Source organism: Bufo gargarizans, chromosome 4 (genome assembly GCF_014858855.1).
Source record: "Bufo gargarizans isolate SCDJY-AF-19 chromosome 4, ASM1485885v1, whole genome shotgun sequence".
Taxonomy (NCBI): Eukaryota; Metazoa; Chordata; class Amphibia; order Anura; family Bufonidae; genus Bufo; species Bufo gargarizans.
The window spans coordinates 350036687-350057320 of NC_058083.1; the positions used below are offsets into that span (position 1 = coordinate 350036687).

Here is a 20634-nt window from a genome sequence, read left to right on the forward strand (position 1 = left end):
GTTCTTTACAGCATTCACAGAGCTTGTGCACTCCTTCCCAACACTTCTGACAAGTCAAGACTCCCCTAATTTGCACTTTTTAGCTATTTGATTGCTGCACTAGCTCATTTTTAGTATTATACACTCACCTAAAGAATTATTAGGAACACCTGTTCTATTTCTCATTAATGCGATTATCTAGTCAACCAATCACATGGCAGTTGCTTCAATGCATGTAGGGTTGTGGTCCTGGTCAAGACAATCTCCTGAACTCCAAACTGAATGTCAGAATGGGAAAGAAAGGTAATTTAAGCAATTTTGAGCGTGGCATGGTTGTTGGTGCCAGACGGGCCAGTCTGAGTATTTCACAATCTGCTCAGTTACTGGGATTTTCATGCACAACCATTTCTAGGGTTTACAAAGAATAGTGTGAAAACGGAAAAACATCCAGTATGCGGCAGTCCTGTGGGCGAAAATGCCTTGTTGATGCTAGACGCCAGAGGAGAATGGTCTGACTGATTCAAGCTGATAGAAGAGCAACGTTGACTGAAATAACCACTCGTTACAACCGAGGTATGCAGCAAAGCATTTGTGAATCCACAACAAGCACAACCTTGAGGCATATGGGCTACAACAGCAGAAGACCCCACCGGGTATCACTCATCTCCACTACAAATAGGAAAAAGAGGCTACAATTTGCACAAGCTCACCAAAATTAGACTGTTGAAGACTGGAAAAATGTTGCCTGGTCTGATGAGTCTCGATTTCTGTTGAGACATTCAAATGGTAGAGTCCGAATTTGGTGTAAACAGAATGAGAACATGTATCCATCATGCCTTGTTACCATTGTGCAGGCTGGTGGTGGTGTAATGGTGTGGGGGATGTTTTCTGGGCACACTTTAGGCCCCTTAGTGCCAATTGCCCATCGTTTAAATGCCACGGGCTACCTGAGCAGTTCTGAAGGCAAAAGGGGGTCCAAAATCGTATTAGTATGGTGTTCCTAATAATTCTTTAGGTGAGTGTATTTTTAGATCTTTGAATGAGGACCTGCTAAATAACAATTGTCCTTATTTATAAGCCATATTAAATGGTGGCTGATGACATAATGGATGTATGGAAGTATTGTACCTAGATAGCAACTGCACCCCTTAAATCACAGTATTGATTTATCTTCTAAAAATGGCCATGTAAGAGAAATAAATATACAGTTTAAGAACAAAGCACAAGAATGGTCACTGTTATCACATGTAACAATCATCACACATCCTAAATGAGAAGCCAAGCTTGAAAAGAGGTGGGGGGGGGGGGTTAGACATCTATTGTCTGCCACATACAATGCTGTCTTGACACCTTTTTCTGGGAAGTCTTTATCACCTACTGACTCCAATTAGGATAATGGGATCAACACCTTTGACCCAATGCTGGGTATAATTACCAGATGTTGATTCAGTTACATATTTATTCCCAGAATTTTTTTACAGTCACTCAGAATTGAGAAAGCTCGTTGGAAGAACGAGTGAAATGTTTTCAAGAAATCTACAGTACATCCAGTTGCCTTGATTTATTCTTTACAGATGTACCATGACCTGGATAAATGAGAACCTTCACAGACACATCACACATCCTAGTTCAGTATGTGAGTGCAGCTCTGCAGTGTAAGTTGCCTTTTACATGACAACAAACAGAATGGCATCAAGTAAGCTCAATTACAACTACCGTGTTACAATCTGCACAGCACTTTGTAAAGGACCCTTAATATATTTACTGCATAACCTTCATATGACATACAACAATAGCCGCCTCCTCCCATAGCGGATAACTTCCAGACTAGTTGGAAACAATTATTGCTTGAAGAAAATCAGTTTACTTCTACGTCATAAAAAGTGCACTTAAGTGCATGGACAACACATCAAAAATGCAATAGAAAATAGTTCCTGTCTGTACTTGTGTTGCTGTGCAGTATAAAAATAAGTCCATGGCCTCAATAAGTTGAGCAGTATTAAGTGCAAAGTGCATGGAAAAGTCCCTCTGTCACCTGCACTCAACAGCCATTGCATTCTGTGTGGATGTTGATAGGGATGGGTCTGCTAAGGTCAACATTACAGCAGCAGTAATTGAACTTGAGGAAGGTGATGATGACATTGTGGACAGAACGGCACCTGTGAACAAGAAAAGAGTCTTAAATGACAAAAACATAAATAAAAAAAGTATAATAAAGTACAATATTCAAAAACTTTCTGCATGCAACATGGTATAGCACCATAGATAGCTCCAGCAGCTTCAATGTACACTTTAATACCATTTTCATAAAATACTGTATTTTGAGACCTATCCTAAAGTATAATCCAAGAAAAAAGACCAGGATAAATCATAGGGATGACTTTACAGCACAGGGAAGTGATCTACATGCCTGGCATCTATACTTTATAGGGAATTGATTGACATGCTTGGCATAACCAATAAACAGTGACTTTACTTAGGATTGGGATCTATACACATTTCAACATATGAGAAATGCATAAACCCAGCTAAGAGAAAGAGTATCAACAACTAGGCAGAATATTGTTGCACAATCACCTATACTGTGCGTCTTATAGCAATAGGTTCCTGAGGAAGTGCTGAGATTATGGCACGGAAACGCGTTGAGCCAATTACAGACAGTTGGACACATTACTGAGCTATGTGCAATAGTTGCCTCATACTATGCGAGGCACGCTGTTAGATAACAACGGTCGCTTGTGAGGGCAGCACTGAGTCACTTAAAATCATAGGCAGCGTGTGGGGTAACTGTGTCCTATGATACCTGTCTAGGGGCACACTATTGACCCTGATGAGTCAGCCCTCAGTGACCTCTTATATTAGTGGAGGTGTGTGGTATGGATTAGTGAGCGCAAGTAGAGTACAGTAATTCACATACAGATCTATCATCGCTAGCGCTCCCATCAGAATCGCGTGAGCGCAGAGCGATATCCAATTCCTTTGCAAACCCGAAGTGCATAAATAGACTATTGAGAAAAATCAGGGTGCAATTTTGGTTTTTGAACACCAGATGGTGCATGAAACAGCAGTCAGTATTGGTGATGAAGACACTTCATCCCATTGCTATACTGAGTGCTATAGTGATTCTTATAGCGATTTGGCTGTGTGCAGAGCAGTAGTTAGGATTGCGATATTATGTCCCAGCTGTATATTCAGATTGTTACACCAGGGTGGAGCGGAGTTTGGACAGAATATTGCTATCCTAACTACTGCTCTGCACGCAGCCAAATCATCAGAGTGAGACATGGAGCCGGATACTGCCATACAGTATGTGCCAGTAATTCCTGTATATATCATTTGGGCAGAACATGCAATGTTGATCCCGCTCCATTCCCAGTGACTGACCGGCTATCAATGGCAAGAAAATACACAAGGTTTCCTTTCAGCCTGGAAGGGGTTAAATAAATAAAAAATATTTACTAAAAATAGGTATGCACTCCAAAATCCATGTGTGAGATTCTGCATTTATTTTTATAACACACATTAAAATTAAAAATAAGAATACAAATATATATATATATAAAATATATACAGTAGAAGTAGATATATGTACACCAACTAGATGCCGATTAATCAATTGATAACCTTTTGATCTTGTAAACGAGTAAACAATATTAATTGGTTTGATAACTATATATTGCTTTATATAGAGAAAAACAAATAAATAAAAATAAATAGATATCAATTAATCAATATCCATAAATATATATACAATCCCAGTGAAGATCGATGGATATGATCCTATTTAGGTACCAATAAAATGATAAATGCTGGCAAATGTACAGTATTTCTTGTTATATGGTCTGGACTGACAGTACAGTATTTGCAGAAACTTTTAATGAAACTTTTTTGAATCACTCGTGTCGGCACATTGAAAGGAAAAAGCAGAGCATTGCACTTGAATGTCGACCTGCTACCCTGCTCTTAGTGACTCTAAACCATATATCGCCCTATAGTAAAACAACTCTTATAGAAAGGGGTCACAATTTAACTTTGTGCAGTTAAAACCCCTAGGGATTGAATACTTTGACAATTGTATGCTATTACTATTGTGCCTTAAATGTGTATGTTAGGGAAGGGGGCACAGATGGAGGAAAGCCGAGGAGCGGGCAGAAATGAAGGGATGTGGGGAGACTTAGTAGGTGCATTTGTGAATGGATGATAATTCCTGATAAATAATTAAAATAATAATTGATAAATTATAACAATTAATACATTTCCTGCTTGTTTAAAAAAAAAATCTATTTATTATTATTTATAATATATATATATTTTTTTTTATTTATTACTATTATATAATTATATATTAGATATATTTTGTTGTATCCTTGGACATAAATATGTTACATAGCTAAGCAAATCAGCTCTGCTACACTTGCCTTCATTGGGCTGTTCTCGGAACTGCCTGCTCCTGGTGACCGCATGTGTTTCAGAGCGGCTCGCGGCGCAGGCACAGGTAAGGACTTACCTCTGCATCGCCGGACTTGGGAATAAAGATGGCAGATCGCATGTGTTCGTCAGCGAACACTGCGAACTGGCCATCACTGATCAACAGCACTGTTCGACTAAGCAAATCCAAGCAGGGAATTTATTAATATATATTTTTTTCTTATCATGAATCAATTATAATTTTGATTATATTATGAAATACCTTCCATCCATATAGTTAATTCACTATCCCTCCCCAATGCATCTACTGTTAATATCAACAGTCCATCAACTCACACTCTTCTCCCCTTCACCGCAATATCACTTCTCCATGTCATGCTCCAATACAACCTTACATCAGTAATCTAACAGCACAACAAACTCTCTTCTTATAACCAGGCATCAGCGATCTGACACCTTCCTCTGGAGCGCTGTGAATCCTTCTCTCTCACACTCCTTCATCCAGCATACGGCTGCTTCCCCAGGCTGTCAATCCAAGTCACCTCCTCCTCCTAACCCTTCTATCCACAGTAGCTTATCAATAATTTTTAATCATTGCAATGAGGTATCATCTGTGTATCATGCTTAACATGGTTTGCCTCAAATATTAAAATCTATAAGTGTTAATACAAGTGTGAGTGTCCCTCTATATGTGTGTGCGAGCTACTGTACAACTGTGATGGAAGCAAGGGGATGAAAGGGTTATTGGGCATCATGACAGGAGGTCGGGGGGAGGGGGGGGCGCTCCAGAACATCCAGGGTCAATTAAAAAAAAAAGGACAGTATCTCTGCCTCCCACAAAATGTAGACTGCCATCATATATGACTACAGTACATCAAATGTCACAATTGCGATTCCATAGCATTCATGTGTACTCCTGCCATTTCTGTTTGAGTGTGTATGTGGGGGAAGGGGAGCAGAAACAATAGGCTTGTTAATGAACTAATTAAAAAGTCTATTGTTTTCTGTCCTCTTCCCCCAAATACACACTTATGGTAGAGGACATGTGGAATGAAATGGCAGTACTGTATACTGAAAAGTATCTATCTCTTTCAGGGTTTATAGGGGAAAAACGTTTTGTTTTTTTTAATAATAAAAAAACATACAAAATAAATTATCAAAAGTAAAAAAAGATGGATTCAACTCCTGTGTTTTGCTCATTTTATCCGTATCCTTATTATTTATTTTTAAATAAAAATATTTTAATTTTTACAAATAAATGCATCTGTATACTCAACACCAGATAGTATAGTGCCCTCGAACATATATATTCTCATTTTGTGTGTGTGTATATACACTCACCTAAAGAATTATTAGGAACACCATACTAATACGGTGTTGGACCCCCTTTTGCCTTCAGAACTGCCTTAATTCAACAAGGTGCTGATAGCATTCTTTAGAAATGTTGGCCCATATTGATAGGATAGCATCTTGCATTTCATGGAGACTTGAGGGATGCACATGAAGGGCACGAAGCTCCCATTCCACCACATCCCAAAGATGCTCTATTGGGTTGAGATCTGGTGATTGTGGGGGCCATTTTAGTACAGTGAACTCATTGTCATGTTCAAGAAACCAATTTGAAATGATTCGAGCTTTAAGACATGGTGCATTATCCTGCTGGAAGTAGCCATCAGAGGATGGTGGTCATGAAGGGATGGACATGGTCAGAAACAATGCTCAGGTAGCCCGTGGCATTTAAACGATGGCCAATTGGCACTAAGGGGCCTAAAGTGTGCCCAGAAAACATCCCCCACACCATTACACCACCACCACCAGCCTGCACAGTGGTAACAAGGCATGATGGATACATGTTCTCATTCTGTTTACGCCAAATTCGGACTCTACCATTTGAATGTCTCAACAGAAAATCGAGACTCATCAGACCAGGCAACATTTTTCCAGTCTTCAACAGTCCAGTTTTGGTGAGGTCGTGCAAATTGTAGCCTCTTTTTCCTATTTGTAGTGGAGATGAGTGGTACCCGGTGGGGTCTTCTGCGGTTGTAGCCCATCCGCCTCAAGGTTGTGCGTGTTGTGGCTTCACAAATGCTTTGCTGCATACTTCGGTTGTAACGAGTGGTTATTTCAGTCAACGTTGCTCTTCTATCAGCTTGAATCAGTCGGCCCATTCTCCTCTGACCGCTAGCATCAACAAGGCATTTGCGCCCACAGGACTGCCGCATACTGGATGTTTTTCCCTTTTCACACCATTCTTTGTAAACCCTAGAAATGGTTGTGCGTGAAAATCCCAGTAACTGAGCAGATTGTGAAATACTCAGACTGGCCCGTCTGGCACCAACAACCATGCCACGCTCAAAATTGCTTAAATCACCTTTCTTTCCCATTCTGACATTCAGTTTGGAGTTCAGGAGATTGTCTTGACCAGGACCACAACCCTACATGCATTGAAGCAACTGCCATGTGATTGGTTGACTAGATAATCGCATAAATGAGAAATACAACAGGTGTTCCTAATAATTCTTTAGGTGAGTGTATGTGTGTGTACTGTACATGTGTGTGCATGAGTGTACGGCTGGCCCACGCAGGACCTCCTTCAATTTACAGCAAAGAATAAGAAATATACTTTAAATTCATGCAATCAAGCTTTGTACATTTTCTGGATTAAAAGGATATTTTTAAGATAAGAAAATCAAAAATTGTGCCTGGCAATGTGCAGTTACACTGAATGTAGTTCATTTAAAAAGGATAAAAATCTGCTCTTATACTCCAGTCACTGCCAAAGCTGCTTTTCCAGTTATATACTGTAGGTTGACACAATGAGGGAAACTTGTGTAAAGAAAAAAGCCTAAAAACTGTAAACTTGCCCTAATACTCTATTCCGTTGCAAAACTGCATTTTCAGTTCTATAGTCTGGTACTATAAAGGAACCTTCGGTAAAGAAAAATAGCATAAAAACATTAAACCCGCGTTTATACTCCAGTCACATCCAGATCTCCATTTTCAGCTCTGTAGTCTGACACTGAACCTACAAACGTGAGTAGCAACAGACCTCACTATTCATTATCTGCAACAATTCTCTATATATGCATTTTCATCGACGAATTAACAGCAGAGCAAGAAATAGATACAATATATCGCTATTCCTCTGTGCAATGTGTGGCAACTAGGAACACTCTTTTTGCACATTTTTGGAATATCAATTTCCTCCCATCACTTGTTTAAAGGATTCACCTGTTTTTGTTTAACATTTGGTGCACATTTTAGGCCATCACAAAAGTTGGTATAAGCACCACTCTTACCTGTGGGACATACTCTTCAGCACGCCACTCTAGGCGCTATACGATTCTGGACCGATCAGTATTTTTTATTTATAAATGTACAATATATCTATAGCTCTATATGCAAAACCAGAAGGAGGAGTGCATACCTATTTTTATTCAATATTAATTTATTTAACCCCTTTCAGGCTGAAAGGAAACCTTCTGTATTTTCTTGCCATTGATAGCCAGTCAGTCACTGGGAATGGAGCGGGATAAACATTGCATGTGCTGCCCAAATTATTTCAGATTGTTACCCCCCCCCCCCCCCCCACACACACACACACCCTGGTGTAACAATCTGAATATACAGCTGGGACATAATATCGCAATCATAACTACTGCTCTGCACACAGCCGAATCGGCAGAGTGAGACGTGGAGCCGGACACTGCGGTGCAGTATGTGCCGGTAGTATATAAGTCTTTGTCTTTGCTGTGGATAGAAGGGTTAGGAGGAGGAGGTGACTTGGATTGACAGCCTGGGGAAGCAGCGGTATGCTGGATGAAGGAGTGTGAGAGCGGAGGATTGTAATTACCTAGTTTAGGTTAGCACTGCCATCTACAGGCTTTGTTGTGTATTGCAGGTACAGTGTTTGTTTGAAGGATGAGAACTCGAGCTTCAGTAGTAACGATATGCGAAAAAAGGGAGCGCTAGCGATGACACAACTGTATCTGCACATTGCTCCATCCATTGACATGTGTATGGTAGTCTATATGTATTCAGCCATATTAGTGGGGTTATTCCCTATATTTTTAAATATTCCTCACCAATAAAGATTTATTATTTTCATTTTTAACGTTCCCATCAGGCTAGTTAATTTATTTTTGGAACTCCCATAGAAATGAAGAGAGGGTGGCTGCATGCACAGAAGCCCTCATTTCACTTTGGGGGGTCCCGTCATGGAGATAGGAGCAGGTAACAGAGGTGGAACCCGCAATTAGCTGTCACCGATGGCACATCCTAACTATAGGTCACCAATGTCTAGGGTGAGACAACCCCTTTGAGATAGGATTACTAGAACGTTTTTAAGTTTGCACCAAATTTATGATTTGGATATTTAATCCATTTGCATTATAGGGCATAATGTTTGGTTACTAAAGATGGTGCCTGCTTAGAAGCTGGATGGGTGCCACAGTCTCCGGGTGCAAGCTGTTTTACACAGCAAACACATGCAGAAGTTTAATCCCTCAGATGCTATGGTCAATTGTGACCACGGCATCTGAGCGTTTATTATCGAGGGGCACTGAGCTCCCAGGGCCCGAACAGCTCCCCTGTGCTGAGATTGAGGGAACTGTTCAGTTGCTCTGGCCTTCTGAATGCTGCCATTAGTGAAGTTCCTATCAAGCCCGGCCTGTGGCAGTGCATGATAGGAGTAGACTGATTCTCCCATAAACTGCAATGGTAAATCATTGCAGTCTATGGGAGAAGCGATTAAAGGATTGCATACAGAAGTACCCTGGGGAGGACTAAAACTGAATGTAAAAAGTATTAAAAAAAGTTTTTAAAGCTCTAAAAAATAAATAAAAAAAATTCAGCGCGCAGACATTCACTGCACTAATATAGTACAGGTGCAGGATAAGGTACAGGCAATCTTGAGCTTATACTATCTAGGACAGGGGAGGGCTATCACAGCTCCAGACATACCTAGTGGAGCGATTTGTGTTTGCCTGTACCTTATCCTGCACCTGTACTATATTAGTGCAGTGAGTGTCTGCGCGCTGACATTCACTGTTAGGTAATATACCTGGTTCTGTACCAGGCATTTACCTTGTTAGTAATAGGTACCCAGGTTCAACATCCTATACCTGTGGTATCTTAGCCCCCTTAGTGTTGGTGGGTTTTAGTGTGGGATCCACAGTGGCTATGTGCCACCTGTGCGGTCGGCTTAGGTGAGACCCACTATTGTATGTAGATTTGATGCTGCGGCTGCAGTGATTCAGCATTGACCCCTTATTCTAACAAAATAAACTAATAAACATTTATTATTTTGTTTTAGCGTCCTACCTCCATTTATATTTGTTCAATTGTGCATTAGGACGCATACCCAATACACTTTTTTCTATAGCTTGCAGTTGACATAATTCAATATGTTTTACCTTTATTTATACAAAAAATCCAAAAGTTTACGAAAATTTGAAAAAATTCACTGTTTTCTAAATTTGAATCTCTCTGCTTTTAAGACAGATAGTGATGCCTCAAAATATTCATTAATTAACATTCCCCATATGTCTACTTTATGTTGGCATCATTTTGGTAATGTCATTTTATTTTCTTAGGACACTAGAAGGTTTAGCACAGTTTTTATTAACTTATTTTTACAGCGTTCACCTGAGGGGTTAGGTCATTTGATATTTTTATAGAGCTGGTTGTTACGGACGCAGCGATACCTAATATGTATACTTTTTTTTATTTATTTCACTTTAACACAATAATAGAATTTTTGAAACAAAAAAAATTGTGTTTTAATGTCCCCATGTTCTGAGAGCTTTATTTTTTTTATTTTTTGAGCGATTTTCTTATGTAGGGGCTCATTTTTTGCGGGATGAGGTGACTGTTTTATTAGTACCATGTTGTGGGACATATGCCTTTTTGATCACTTGGTGCTGCACTTTTTGTGATGTAAGGTGACAAAAATTGCATTTTTTTCCACAGTTTTTATATATTTATTTTTTTATGCTGTGTATCGGACAGGGTGGATCATGTCATATATTTATAGAGCTGGCTATCAAGGACGCAGCAATACCAGATATGTCTATTTTATTTATTTTCAATTTTATTTTTTTATTACTTAATTGGGTAATTTATTTATTTTTTACACGTGAAACCTTTTTTTTTATAAAAAAAACTTTTTATTTTTTTTATTTTACACTTTGCGTCCCATATAAAGTCATACAAGACCTCTTGGGTCATTTAACTTCACTTTCATTATTTCACTATTGATTTCTCCTGTAACTGGGGCTGACATAGTAGCCCCAGGTACAGGGGAAATACACCCTCCAGAGAGGCTATACAGCAGTATACAATGCTGTACAGCCTCAGTGCAGGGGTGCATCAAGGTCTGTGGAGCACCCGTCAGCTCATGCACTCCCCCGGCAGTGACATGACCACCGAGCCGGGACAGAAAGCGCATATCACTTCCTGATCTGTATACACCTGGGAACTGTCCCTTCCTTATCGAACGATTAGCGTGCAGCTACCATCTGTGAATTAACGTTCCAGAACGTCAATTCAGAAATAAACGACTAGCCCAAGGATGTTTATAGTCAATGGGCAGTCGTGAAGCGGTTAAAATAATAAAAATGCAGTAAATGTTTATTATATTAATTTTAATCACTTATATAGTGCTGACATAATCCACCATGTTTTACAGACATTATCTGTCACGGTGGGGAGTGGGGAAACCCCCCACTGTACAATGTCAGAGATATAAAGGGGGAAGCAGCTAGGCCAGGATACCGAAATAAGGGAGCAGGTCACCTCCTAAAGAGTCCCTAATCTTCACCCTAAGGGTCCATTCACACGTCCTGTTTTTTTTCATCCTGAAAAACGGTCCGTTTTTTGCGGATCCGTTGTTCCTGAAAATGTTTCCGTATGTCATCCGTTTTTTGCGGATCCGCAAAAAACGGGAACATGTATACATTTCAATAATCAAATAAAGTTGTTTGGATTTCTTTGAAAAAAAATTGAAAAATAAAAATAAAAAAATTTGTTATGTGTTTCCAGGAACGGAATCCGCAAAAAACGGATGACATACGGAATGACATCCGAATGTCATCCGTTTTTTTGCGGATCCATTGACTTTGTATTGTACCAGGATCCGATTTTTCAGGACAAGAATAGGACATGTTTTATATTTAAACGGACATGCGGAACGGAACAACGGAAACGGACAGCACACATTGTGCTGTCCGATTTTTTCCAGGACCCATTGAAAATGAATGGGTCCAGATCTGGTCCTGATCTGTTCCTGAAAAAACGGAACAGATCAGGAAAGAAAAAACGGACGTGTGAATGGACCCTAACTCCTCACCGTAAGAGTGGACTTGGATGGTAGGATGGCTCATACCCAGGATACCTAGGACCCCGAGTCGCCCTGATGATCCCTCACATGGGAGAGACAACCTATTCTTCCAAGACTCGGATGAACAGGAGTCGCAACCATCCTAGTTGCAGAGAAATACCAAGTGGAACAGCAGGTAAGTATCCAGTGGCGGGGATAACCACTGAACCAAGAACCCAGGAAGGCATGGTAACTTTCCTTGCCGCAGCTGCTGGACAGCACAACAGAACACCACACCAAGGAAAACTGGAACCCATACAAATATACTGCAATCCAAACACCAAGCGGATGCAGTACGTACTGACACACAGGATCCAGCAACAGCTCACAGATTTGGCTTCTGGTTCACCCCTCCGGGAAACCATGGAGCCCCTTCCGGATGCACAACAAACAGGGTATGACTTGCATACATGCGGGACATAAAACACCAACTGGCCAGACATGTAACAACAAGACGAGACACCAAACCCTGAACATAAACCCACACCAAACAACCACACAGGTAAGGTAGGGGAACATGGAGGATAGAATGGGAAGACATCGCTGGAGACATCGATGTCCCACTAGGTGGCCCTCACACAGGAAGATGGAACATCCAGACAAGGAGCATAACTCCAGCACACACCAAGGCTGGAGTACAACTGACTCCTGGCCAAAGGCCACAGGTATAAGAAGCACCTAGTGACCACACCTAATCAGGGGGTTAACCCTTACAACACCAGGAAGGCTACAACTTAAAGGGGAAATGCCCACACCAGCAACCACGTTGCCGCCGGCAACAGCATGCGTGGCAACCATGTCACAGCGAACACAGCCAAAGCCGAGACACTGCCACCACATGCCATACCGACAACCGCAAGCATGGAACAAGTGTCATGGCGCACACAGCAAAGGCCGTGACATTATCATTGCTGGCTGTTGCCAATTGAGCTCACAATCTAAGTCCCTAGCAGTAGGTCTTTGGAATGTGGGAGGAAACCCACACAAACACAGGGAGAACATACAGACTCCATGCAGATGTTGTCCTTGGTCGGGTTGCTAATCACTGAGCCATCACGCTGCCCAAGTTATTCTGCGGGTCTGTATAATAGCAATATAAAATTTTGTTTAACCTGTTACAGGTACAGGTACGCCCTGATGTCCTGGTACTTAAGGACACAGGACGTACCTGTACGCACTGTGTATTTCCGATCACCGCCGCTCGTCGCTTGAGCAGGCACCTTGGCTAAATGCGAGGGGGGGTCCCGCGACCCCCCCTGTTTTGGCGATCGCCGCAAACCGCAGGTCAATTTTTTTTGTCACCTTACATCACAAAAAATACAACAGTAAGCGATCATAAAGGCGTTGCGCACCAAAATAGAACCAATCTAACAGTCACCTCACCCCGCAAAAAATGAGACCCTACCTAAAGCTCAGAATATGGAGACACTAAAACATCATTTTTTTTGTTTTAAAAAAGCTGTTATTGTGTAAAACTTAAGTAAATAAATTATCATATAACCTAACCCCTCAGGTGAACACTGTTAAAAAAAAAATGGTGTAAAAGAAGCCATTTTTTTTGTCACCTTACATCACAAAAAGTGTAATAGCAAGCGATCAAAAAGTCATACGCACCCCAAAATGGTGCCAATTGTACTGTCATCTCATCCCGCAAAAATCATACCCTACCCAAGATAATCACCCAAAGACTGAAAAAACTATGGCTCTCAGACTATGGAGACACTAAAACTAAATGAAATCATTGTGTAAAACTTACATATCTTATCTTAGGTAAAAAAAAAAAAAAAGTAGACATATTAGGTATCACCGCGTCCGTATCAACCGGCTCTATAAAAATATCACATGACCTAACCCCTCAGGTGAACACCGTAAAAAATAATATATAAAAACGGTGTAAAAGAAGCCATTTTTTGTCACCTTACATCACAAAAAGTGTAATAGCAAGCGATCAAAAAGTCATACGCAACCCAAAATGGTGCCAATCAAACAGTCATCTCAATCCGCAAAAAATGAGACCCTACCTAAGATAATCACCCAAAAATTGAAAAAACTATGGCTCTCAGACTATGGAGACACTAAAACATGATTTTTTTGGTTTAAAAAATGAAATTATTGTGTAAAACTTACATAAATAAAAAAGGTATCGCCGCGTCCTTGACAACCTGCTCTATAAAAATACCACATGATCTAACCTGTCAGATGAATGTTGTAAATAACAAAAAAGAACAGTGCCAAAACAGCTATTTCTTGTTACCTTGCCTCACAAAAAGTGTAATATAGAGCAACCAAAAATCATATGTACCCTAAACTAGTACCAACAAAACTTCCACCCTATCCCGTAGTTTCTAAAATTAGGTCACTTTTTGGGGAGTTTCTACTCAAGGGGTGCATCAGGGGGGCTTCAAATGGGACATGGTGCAAAAAAAAACCAAAACAGTCCAGCAAAATCTGCCTTCCAAAAACCGTATGGCATTCCTTTCCTTCTGCGCCCTGCCGTGTGCCCGTACAGCAGTTTACGACCACATATGGGGTGCTTCTGTAAACTACAGAATCAGGGCCATAAATATTGAGTTTTGTTTGGCTGTTAACCCTTGCTTTGTAACTGGAAAAAAAATATTAAAATGAAAAATCTGCCAAAAAAGTGAAATTTTGAAATTGTTTGTAAAATCAGTTTCTAATACCTTGAGGGGTGTAGTTTCTAGAATTGGGTCATTTTTGGGTGGTTTCTTTTATGTAAGCCTCACAAAGTGACTTCAGACCTGAACCGGTCCTTAAAAAAATTAGGTTTTTGAAAATTTCAGAAAAATTTCAAGATTTACTTCTAAACTTCTAAGCCTTGTAACGTCCCCCAAAAATAAAATGTCATTCCCAAAATGATCCTAACATGAAGTAGACATATGGGGAATGTAAAGTAATAACTATTTTTGTAGGTATTACTATGTATTACATCCGCTGCGTGAATGACAGCCAAGACCCGATGCGGACAGCAGAAGCACGGAGCATTAACATGATTGATAATGCTCCGTGCCTCTCTGTGACCTCTTTACTACGAAATCACAGTGACAACTTTATCTCACTGTGATTTCGTAGTAAAGAGAACACAGAGAGGCACGGAGCATTATCAATCATGTTAATGCTCCGTGCTTCTGCTGTCCGCATCGGGTCTTGGCTGTCATTCACGCAGCGGATGTCACGCACGGCATCCGCTCGTGTGAAACAGCCCTGAGTAAAAGCATTTTAAAGTTATCACCACTTAAAGTCACACTTAAAGTTACTTTTTCTTTAGTCCGCTTAGGAAACTTGAACCTTCTACTATTCACAACAAAACTTCTGTATCACTCTAAATAGCAATTTACATTCTACACCCTGACAGGGACAGGGTGTAATAGTATAGGAGGCATGGCAGGCCAGGGAGCCTTTAGAAGTCTCCGGCTTCCAAAAACAACCCTTCGCCTCTACACAATTGCATTGTGGGTAAGTGCCAGGAGAAAGGCAGAGAGGGCCCCCCACCTCTATTTAACCTTTCACATGCTATTGAACCAGGCATCCGACGGGTTAGATGACACCATTTACTGAGATCTTAAAGGGGTTTTCCATGTTTTTAATATTGATGGACTGCCCTTTAATATCTGATTGGCAGGGGTCTGACACCCATGCAGATCAGCTGTTCTGGAGCCTCTTCAGCACCAGAAGCACACATTAAGGCCTCATGCACACAGCCATGTTCCGTGGCCGAGAGCGGTCCGTGGTAACACGGCCTGGATTCCTGATGAGAGCAGGAGCGCACGGCGTCATTGGTTGCTATTACGCCGTGCGCTTCATGCCACCGCTGCACTACAGTAATACACTCGTATAGTGTATTACTGTAGTGCAGCGACGGCATGAAGCACATGGCCTCATAGCAACCAATGACGCCGTGCGCTCCTGCTCTCAACAGGAATCCAGGCCGTGTTACCACGGACCGCTCTCGGCCCCGGAACACGGCCGTGTGCATGAGGCCTAAGTCTGTTGTTTAGTGGATAGAGCTGGAAGCTTCAGCATTGCGCCCATTCACTTCAATGGGAGCAGCAGTGTAGTAACAATCTTTATCCACTACACAATTGAAGTTGCTGTGAGGTTTCAGCGCCGGAGTGACTGCAGAACAGCTAATTGGCAAGGGGTGCAGGGTGTCAGACCCCTGCCAATCAGATATTGATGGGCTGTTCTGGCCATATCTGATAATAGTTGGTGATATTAAAGAGAAACATACTTTCCCGTTCTTTCTTCTTTGAGTGCTTTCTTCTTCTATCAATCGAAGCAACTTCAGACTTTAATAACAGATAGTGTTTCCGAAGTTCTTGAAGCTTTTCCTGAAGAAATGAAATGCGTTCTATGGATGTCATGTTTTCCAGGTCAGCTATAAAAATAATATTACATGGTCATAAGAAAGACATTAATTCTTTTACATGTTTAAAAAGGATAAAGGCATGTAAATCACAAACTGAAAAACATTGATTAGGTTTGCAAAGTTGACATATAACACAGAGCTCACAAATTATACCTTATTATTTTGTCACCCACTGCAAATAGAAGTCTTGGGATACACATCTCTGCTTGAAGATTTATCTTCCCACTTTCCTTTACCCCTTACTTTCCCCATGATTTGCATTTTTTCTGCATTTACGAAAACAACATATAGACCTCTCTGCAGTTGCCCATTCCTCCTAAAAGGTAATGGAAGGTCCTCTTTAAATCAGAGTTAAACTGAAATCAGAATGGGACTACAGTACCCAGACAAAAAAATAGCAAAATTAGGACTATTTAGTTTATAAAAAAGATGACTGAGAGGAGATCTAATAACTATGTATAAATATATCAGGGGTCAGTACAGAGATCTCTCCCATCATCTATTTATCCCCAGGACTGTGACTGTGATGAGGGGACATCCTCTGCGTCTGGAGGAAAGAAGGTTTGTACACAAACATAGAAAAGGATTCTTTACGGTAAGTGTGTGTGAGACTATGGAACTCTCTGCCTGAGGAGATGTGATGGTGAGTACAATAAAGGAATTCAAGAGGGGCCTGGATGTATTTCTGGAGTGTAATAATATTACAGATTATAGTTACTAGATTTCTGAAAAAGGGTCTTTTATACAGGGAGTTATTCTGATTGTCGGAGTGGAGTCAGAAAGGAATTTTCCCCTGAGATGAGAAAAATTAGCCTCAACCTCATGGGTGTTTTTTTGCCTTTCTCTGGATTTGCAGGATAATAGGCTAAACTTAATGGATGCATGCCTTTTTTTTCCCAAGCTTACAAACTATGCAATGACCCTGTGCCAGTCATTGCACTGGTTGCCCATACAGTACAGGATTCAATTTAAACAGCTCATTATCACCCACAATGCTATTCACAGTGGGGCATCCCACTTGTGCAGCACACAATCTGGCATCAGGGGCGGCACATAATCTGGCAGAACTACTGTGAGGGGGGGAATATCTGGCCATAACTACAGTGAGGGGGGAAATATCTGGCCATAACTACAGTGAGGGGGGAAATATCTGGCCATAACTACAGTGAGGGGGGAAATATCTGGCCATAACTACTGTGAGGGGGCACATATCTGGCCATAACTACTGTGAGGGGGCACATATCTGGCCATAACTACTGTGAGGGGCACATATCTGGGCATAACTACTGTGAGGGGGGCACATATCTGGGCATAACTACTGTGAGGGGGGCACATATCTGGTCATAACTACTGTGAGGGGGGCACATATCTGGTCATAACTACTGTTAGGGGCACATAATCTGGCATAACCACTGTGAGGGGGCACATATCTGGTCATAACTACTGTGAGGAGGCAGATATCTGACCATAACTACTGTGAGGGGGCACATAATCTGGCATAACTAGTGTGAAGGGCACATATCTGGGCATACCTACTGTGAGGGGGCACATATTTGGGCATAACTACTCTGAGGGGGCACATATCTGGACATAACTACTCTGAGGGGGCACATATCTGGACATAACTACTGTGAGGGGGCACATATCTGGACACAACTACTGTGAGGGGGTACCCAATCTGGCATAACTAGTGTGAGGGGCACATATCTTGGCATAACTACAGAGAGGGGGCACAAAAGTGGGCATAACTACTGTGACAGGAACAAAGGTGGACAAAACTGCTGTGAGGGGGCACAAGGAGGACATAACTATTGTGAAGGGGTCGCAATGTGGGCATTAGTGCTGTGTGGTAGCACTTAGGGGAAAATTTTAGGACTGGGTGAGTGTAGCCATGCATTGGGCTTAGTGTAAAAAAAAAAAAAAAAAATCCAGCCTCTTTGTATAAATTGGAGGGGTGGGGGACATAACACTCTAGTTATGCCACTTGCATGCAACTTTATATTTACTCACCTATTTTAACCCCTTAAGGACTTTGACCCCCCCCCCCCCGTGTCGGCGATCGCCGCAAACCGCAGGTCAATTCAGACCTGCGGTTTGCGGCTTTACCTGTGGTTTGCAGCGGCGTGTGGCGGTGCCATCGAGTCCACATGCGGCTGTAGGGGGCACCCGATGGTATGGAAGGCAGCGCGATGCCTGAGGAAGGCATCGCGCTGCCTTCCGGTGATAAGCCTGTGAGATCCAGCCCCCTGGATCTCACAGGCCGGAAGCTGTATGAGTAATACACACAGCATTACTCATACAGCCAAAGCATTCCAGTACAGAAGTATTGGAATGCATTGTAAAGGATTAGACCCCCAAAAGTTCAAGTCCCAAGGTGGGACAATTTTTTTAGTAATAGTTTCAAGTAAAAATAAACAAAAATGGAATTTTCCCCAAATAAAGTAAAAAAAATTGGTAAAAAATAGGGGGGGAAAGTATACATATTAGGTATCGCCGGGTCCGTATCGACCGGCTCTATAAAAATATCACATGACCTAACTCCTCAGATGAACACCGTAAAAAAATAAAAACTGCGCTAAATAAACCATTTTTTTGTCACCTTACATCACAACAAGTACAACAGCAAGCGATCAAAAAGGCGCTTGCCCACCAAAATAGTACCAATCTAACCGTCACCTCATCCTGCAAAAATGAGCCCCTACCTGAGACAATCGCCCAAAAAAATAAATAAACTATGGCTCAGAATATGATGACACTAAAACATCATTTTTTTTTGGGTTTAAAAAAAGCTGTTATTGTGTAAAACTTATATAAATAAAAAATAAGTATACATATTAGGTATCGCCGCATCCGTATCGACCGGCTCTATAAAAATATCACCTCATCTACCCTCTTGGGTCTTGTCTTGTCCCTTATTCGTTACTATTACAGTGTTAAATAACACGTTAGAGTATGTGAGGGCAGCTTCTGCCCAGCTATTTTGTTATTTTCCCGGTTACCGGGTTAAGTACGAATTGATATTGATAGATCGAGATTGATGTGATGCTCATTTTGATGCTTTATTTGCATTGTCAATTCTGTCACATTCTTTGATCATTTGATTGTCATAAGATTACATAAGAAAATGTGTATGTTTTCTTTTATTCTTGTACTATTCTTCAATAAAAAGACAATTATACAAAAAAAAAATCACCTCATCTAACCCCTCAGATAAACAGCGTAAAATTTTTAAAATAAAAACGGTGCTAAATAAACCATTTTTTGGCACCTTACTAGGGCTGCCGTAAACGAATATTTTTGTAATCGAGTATTCTATCGATTATATTTCTCGATTCATCGAGTAATCTAATAAGAAAAAGCTACTTAAAATAACGTACGTAATTAGGTATGTATAAAGTTATTGGTTTAGAGAGGGGTTAATGAAGGCACCTCCAAGGTGCTTCCATTAACCCCTCCAAACCAATAACTTTATACATGCCCATTGGGTTTGGAGTGGTTAATGGAAGCACCTTGGCATTAGGCATGTATAAAGTTATTGGTTTGAAGAGGTTAATGAAAGCACCTTGGAGGTGCCTTCATTAACCCCTCTCTAAACCAATAACTTTATACATACCAAGGTGGTGCCTGCAGCCTCCATTAACCACTCTCTCTCCATCTCCCTGCCCCCAGCCTCTGATCTGCCTCCCTGCCCCCAGCCTCTGATCTGCCTCCCCCTCAGCCTCTGATCTGCCTCCCCCCCTCCAGCCTCTGATCTGCCTCCCCCCCTCCAGCCTCTGATCTGCCTCCCCCTCCAGCCTCTGATCTGCCTCCCCCCTCCAGCCTCTGATCTGCCTCCCCCCAGCCTCTGATCTGCCTCCCCCCCAGCCTCTGATCTGCCTCCCCCCAGCCTCTGATCTGCCTCCCCCCAGCCTCTGATCTGCCTCCCCCCAGCCTCTGATCTGCCTCCCCCCAGCCTCTGATCTGCCTCCCCCCCAGCCTCTGATCTGCCTCCCCCCAGCCTCTGATCTGCCTCCCCCTCCCCCCAGCCTCTGATCTGCCACCCCCCTCCCCCCAGCCTCTGATCTGCCTGCCCCCAGCCTCTGATCTGCCTCCCCCCTCCCCCCAGCCTCTGATCTGCCTCCCCCCAGCCTCTGATCTGCCTCCCCCCCTCCCCCCAGCCTCTGATCTGCCTGCCCCCTCTGGCAATGCAACCTCCCCCCTCCCCCCTCCCCAGTATTAATCATTGGTGGCAGTGGCCACAGGGTCCCCCTCCTCCCCCCCATCATTGGTGGCAGTGTCAGTTCCGATCAGGAGCCCCAGCAGTGTAATGCTGGGGCTCCGATCGGTTACCATGGCAGCCAGGAGTCACGCTACTGAAGTCCTGGCTGCCATGGTATGTTAGTGAGCAGAGAGCAGCGCATTATACTCATGTGCGCTGTGGCCGCCGGTCGCTCCTTCTCATAGGTCTGTGCGGCGCATTGCT

The 20634-nt window shown here is 42.0% G+C and overlaps 1 protein-coding gene across 1 annotated transcript in view; it reads right to left on the reverse strand.

The window, feature by feature from the left end:
* Window positions 1–1471: 1471 nt before the first annotated feature.
* Window positions 1472–20634, reverse strand: part of ARID4B (AT-rich interaction domain 4B) — a 387064-nt gene continuing 367901 nt past the window's right edge. Inside the window, exons 23-24 of the mRNA XM_044290640.1 lie at window positions 16035–16181; window positions 1472–2138 (exon numbers count right to left, since the gene is read on the reverse strand). Of these exons, the coding sequence (XP_044146575.1) occupies window positions 2011–2138; window positions 16035–16181 (275 nt within the window). The 3' untranslated portion in view covers window positions 1472–2010. The remainder of the gene's footprint in view (window positions 2139–16034; window positions 16182–20634) is intronic.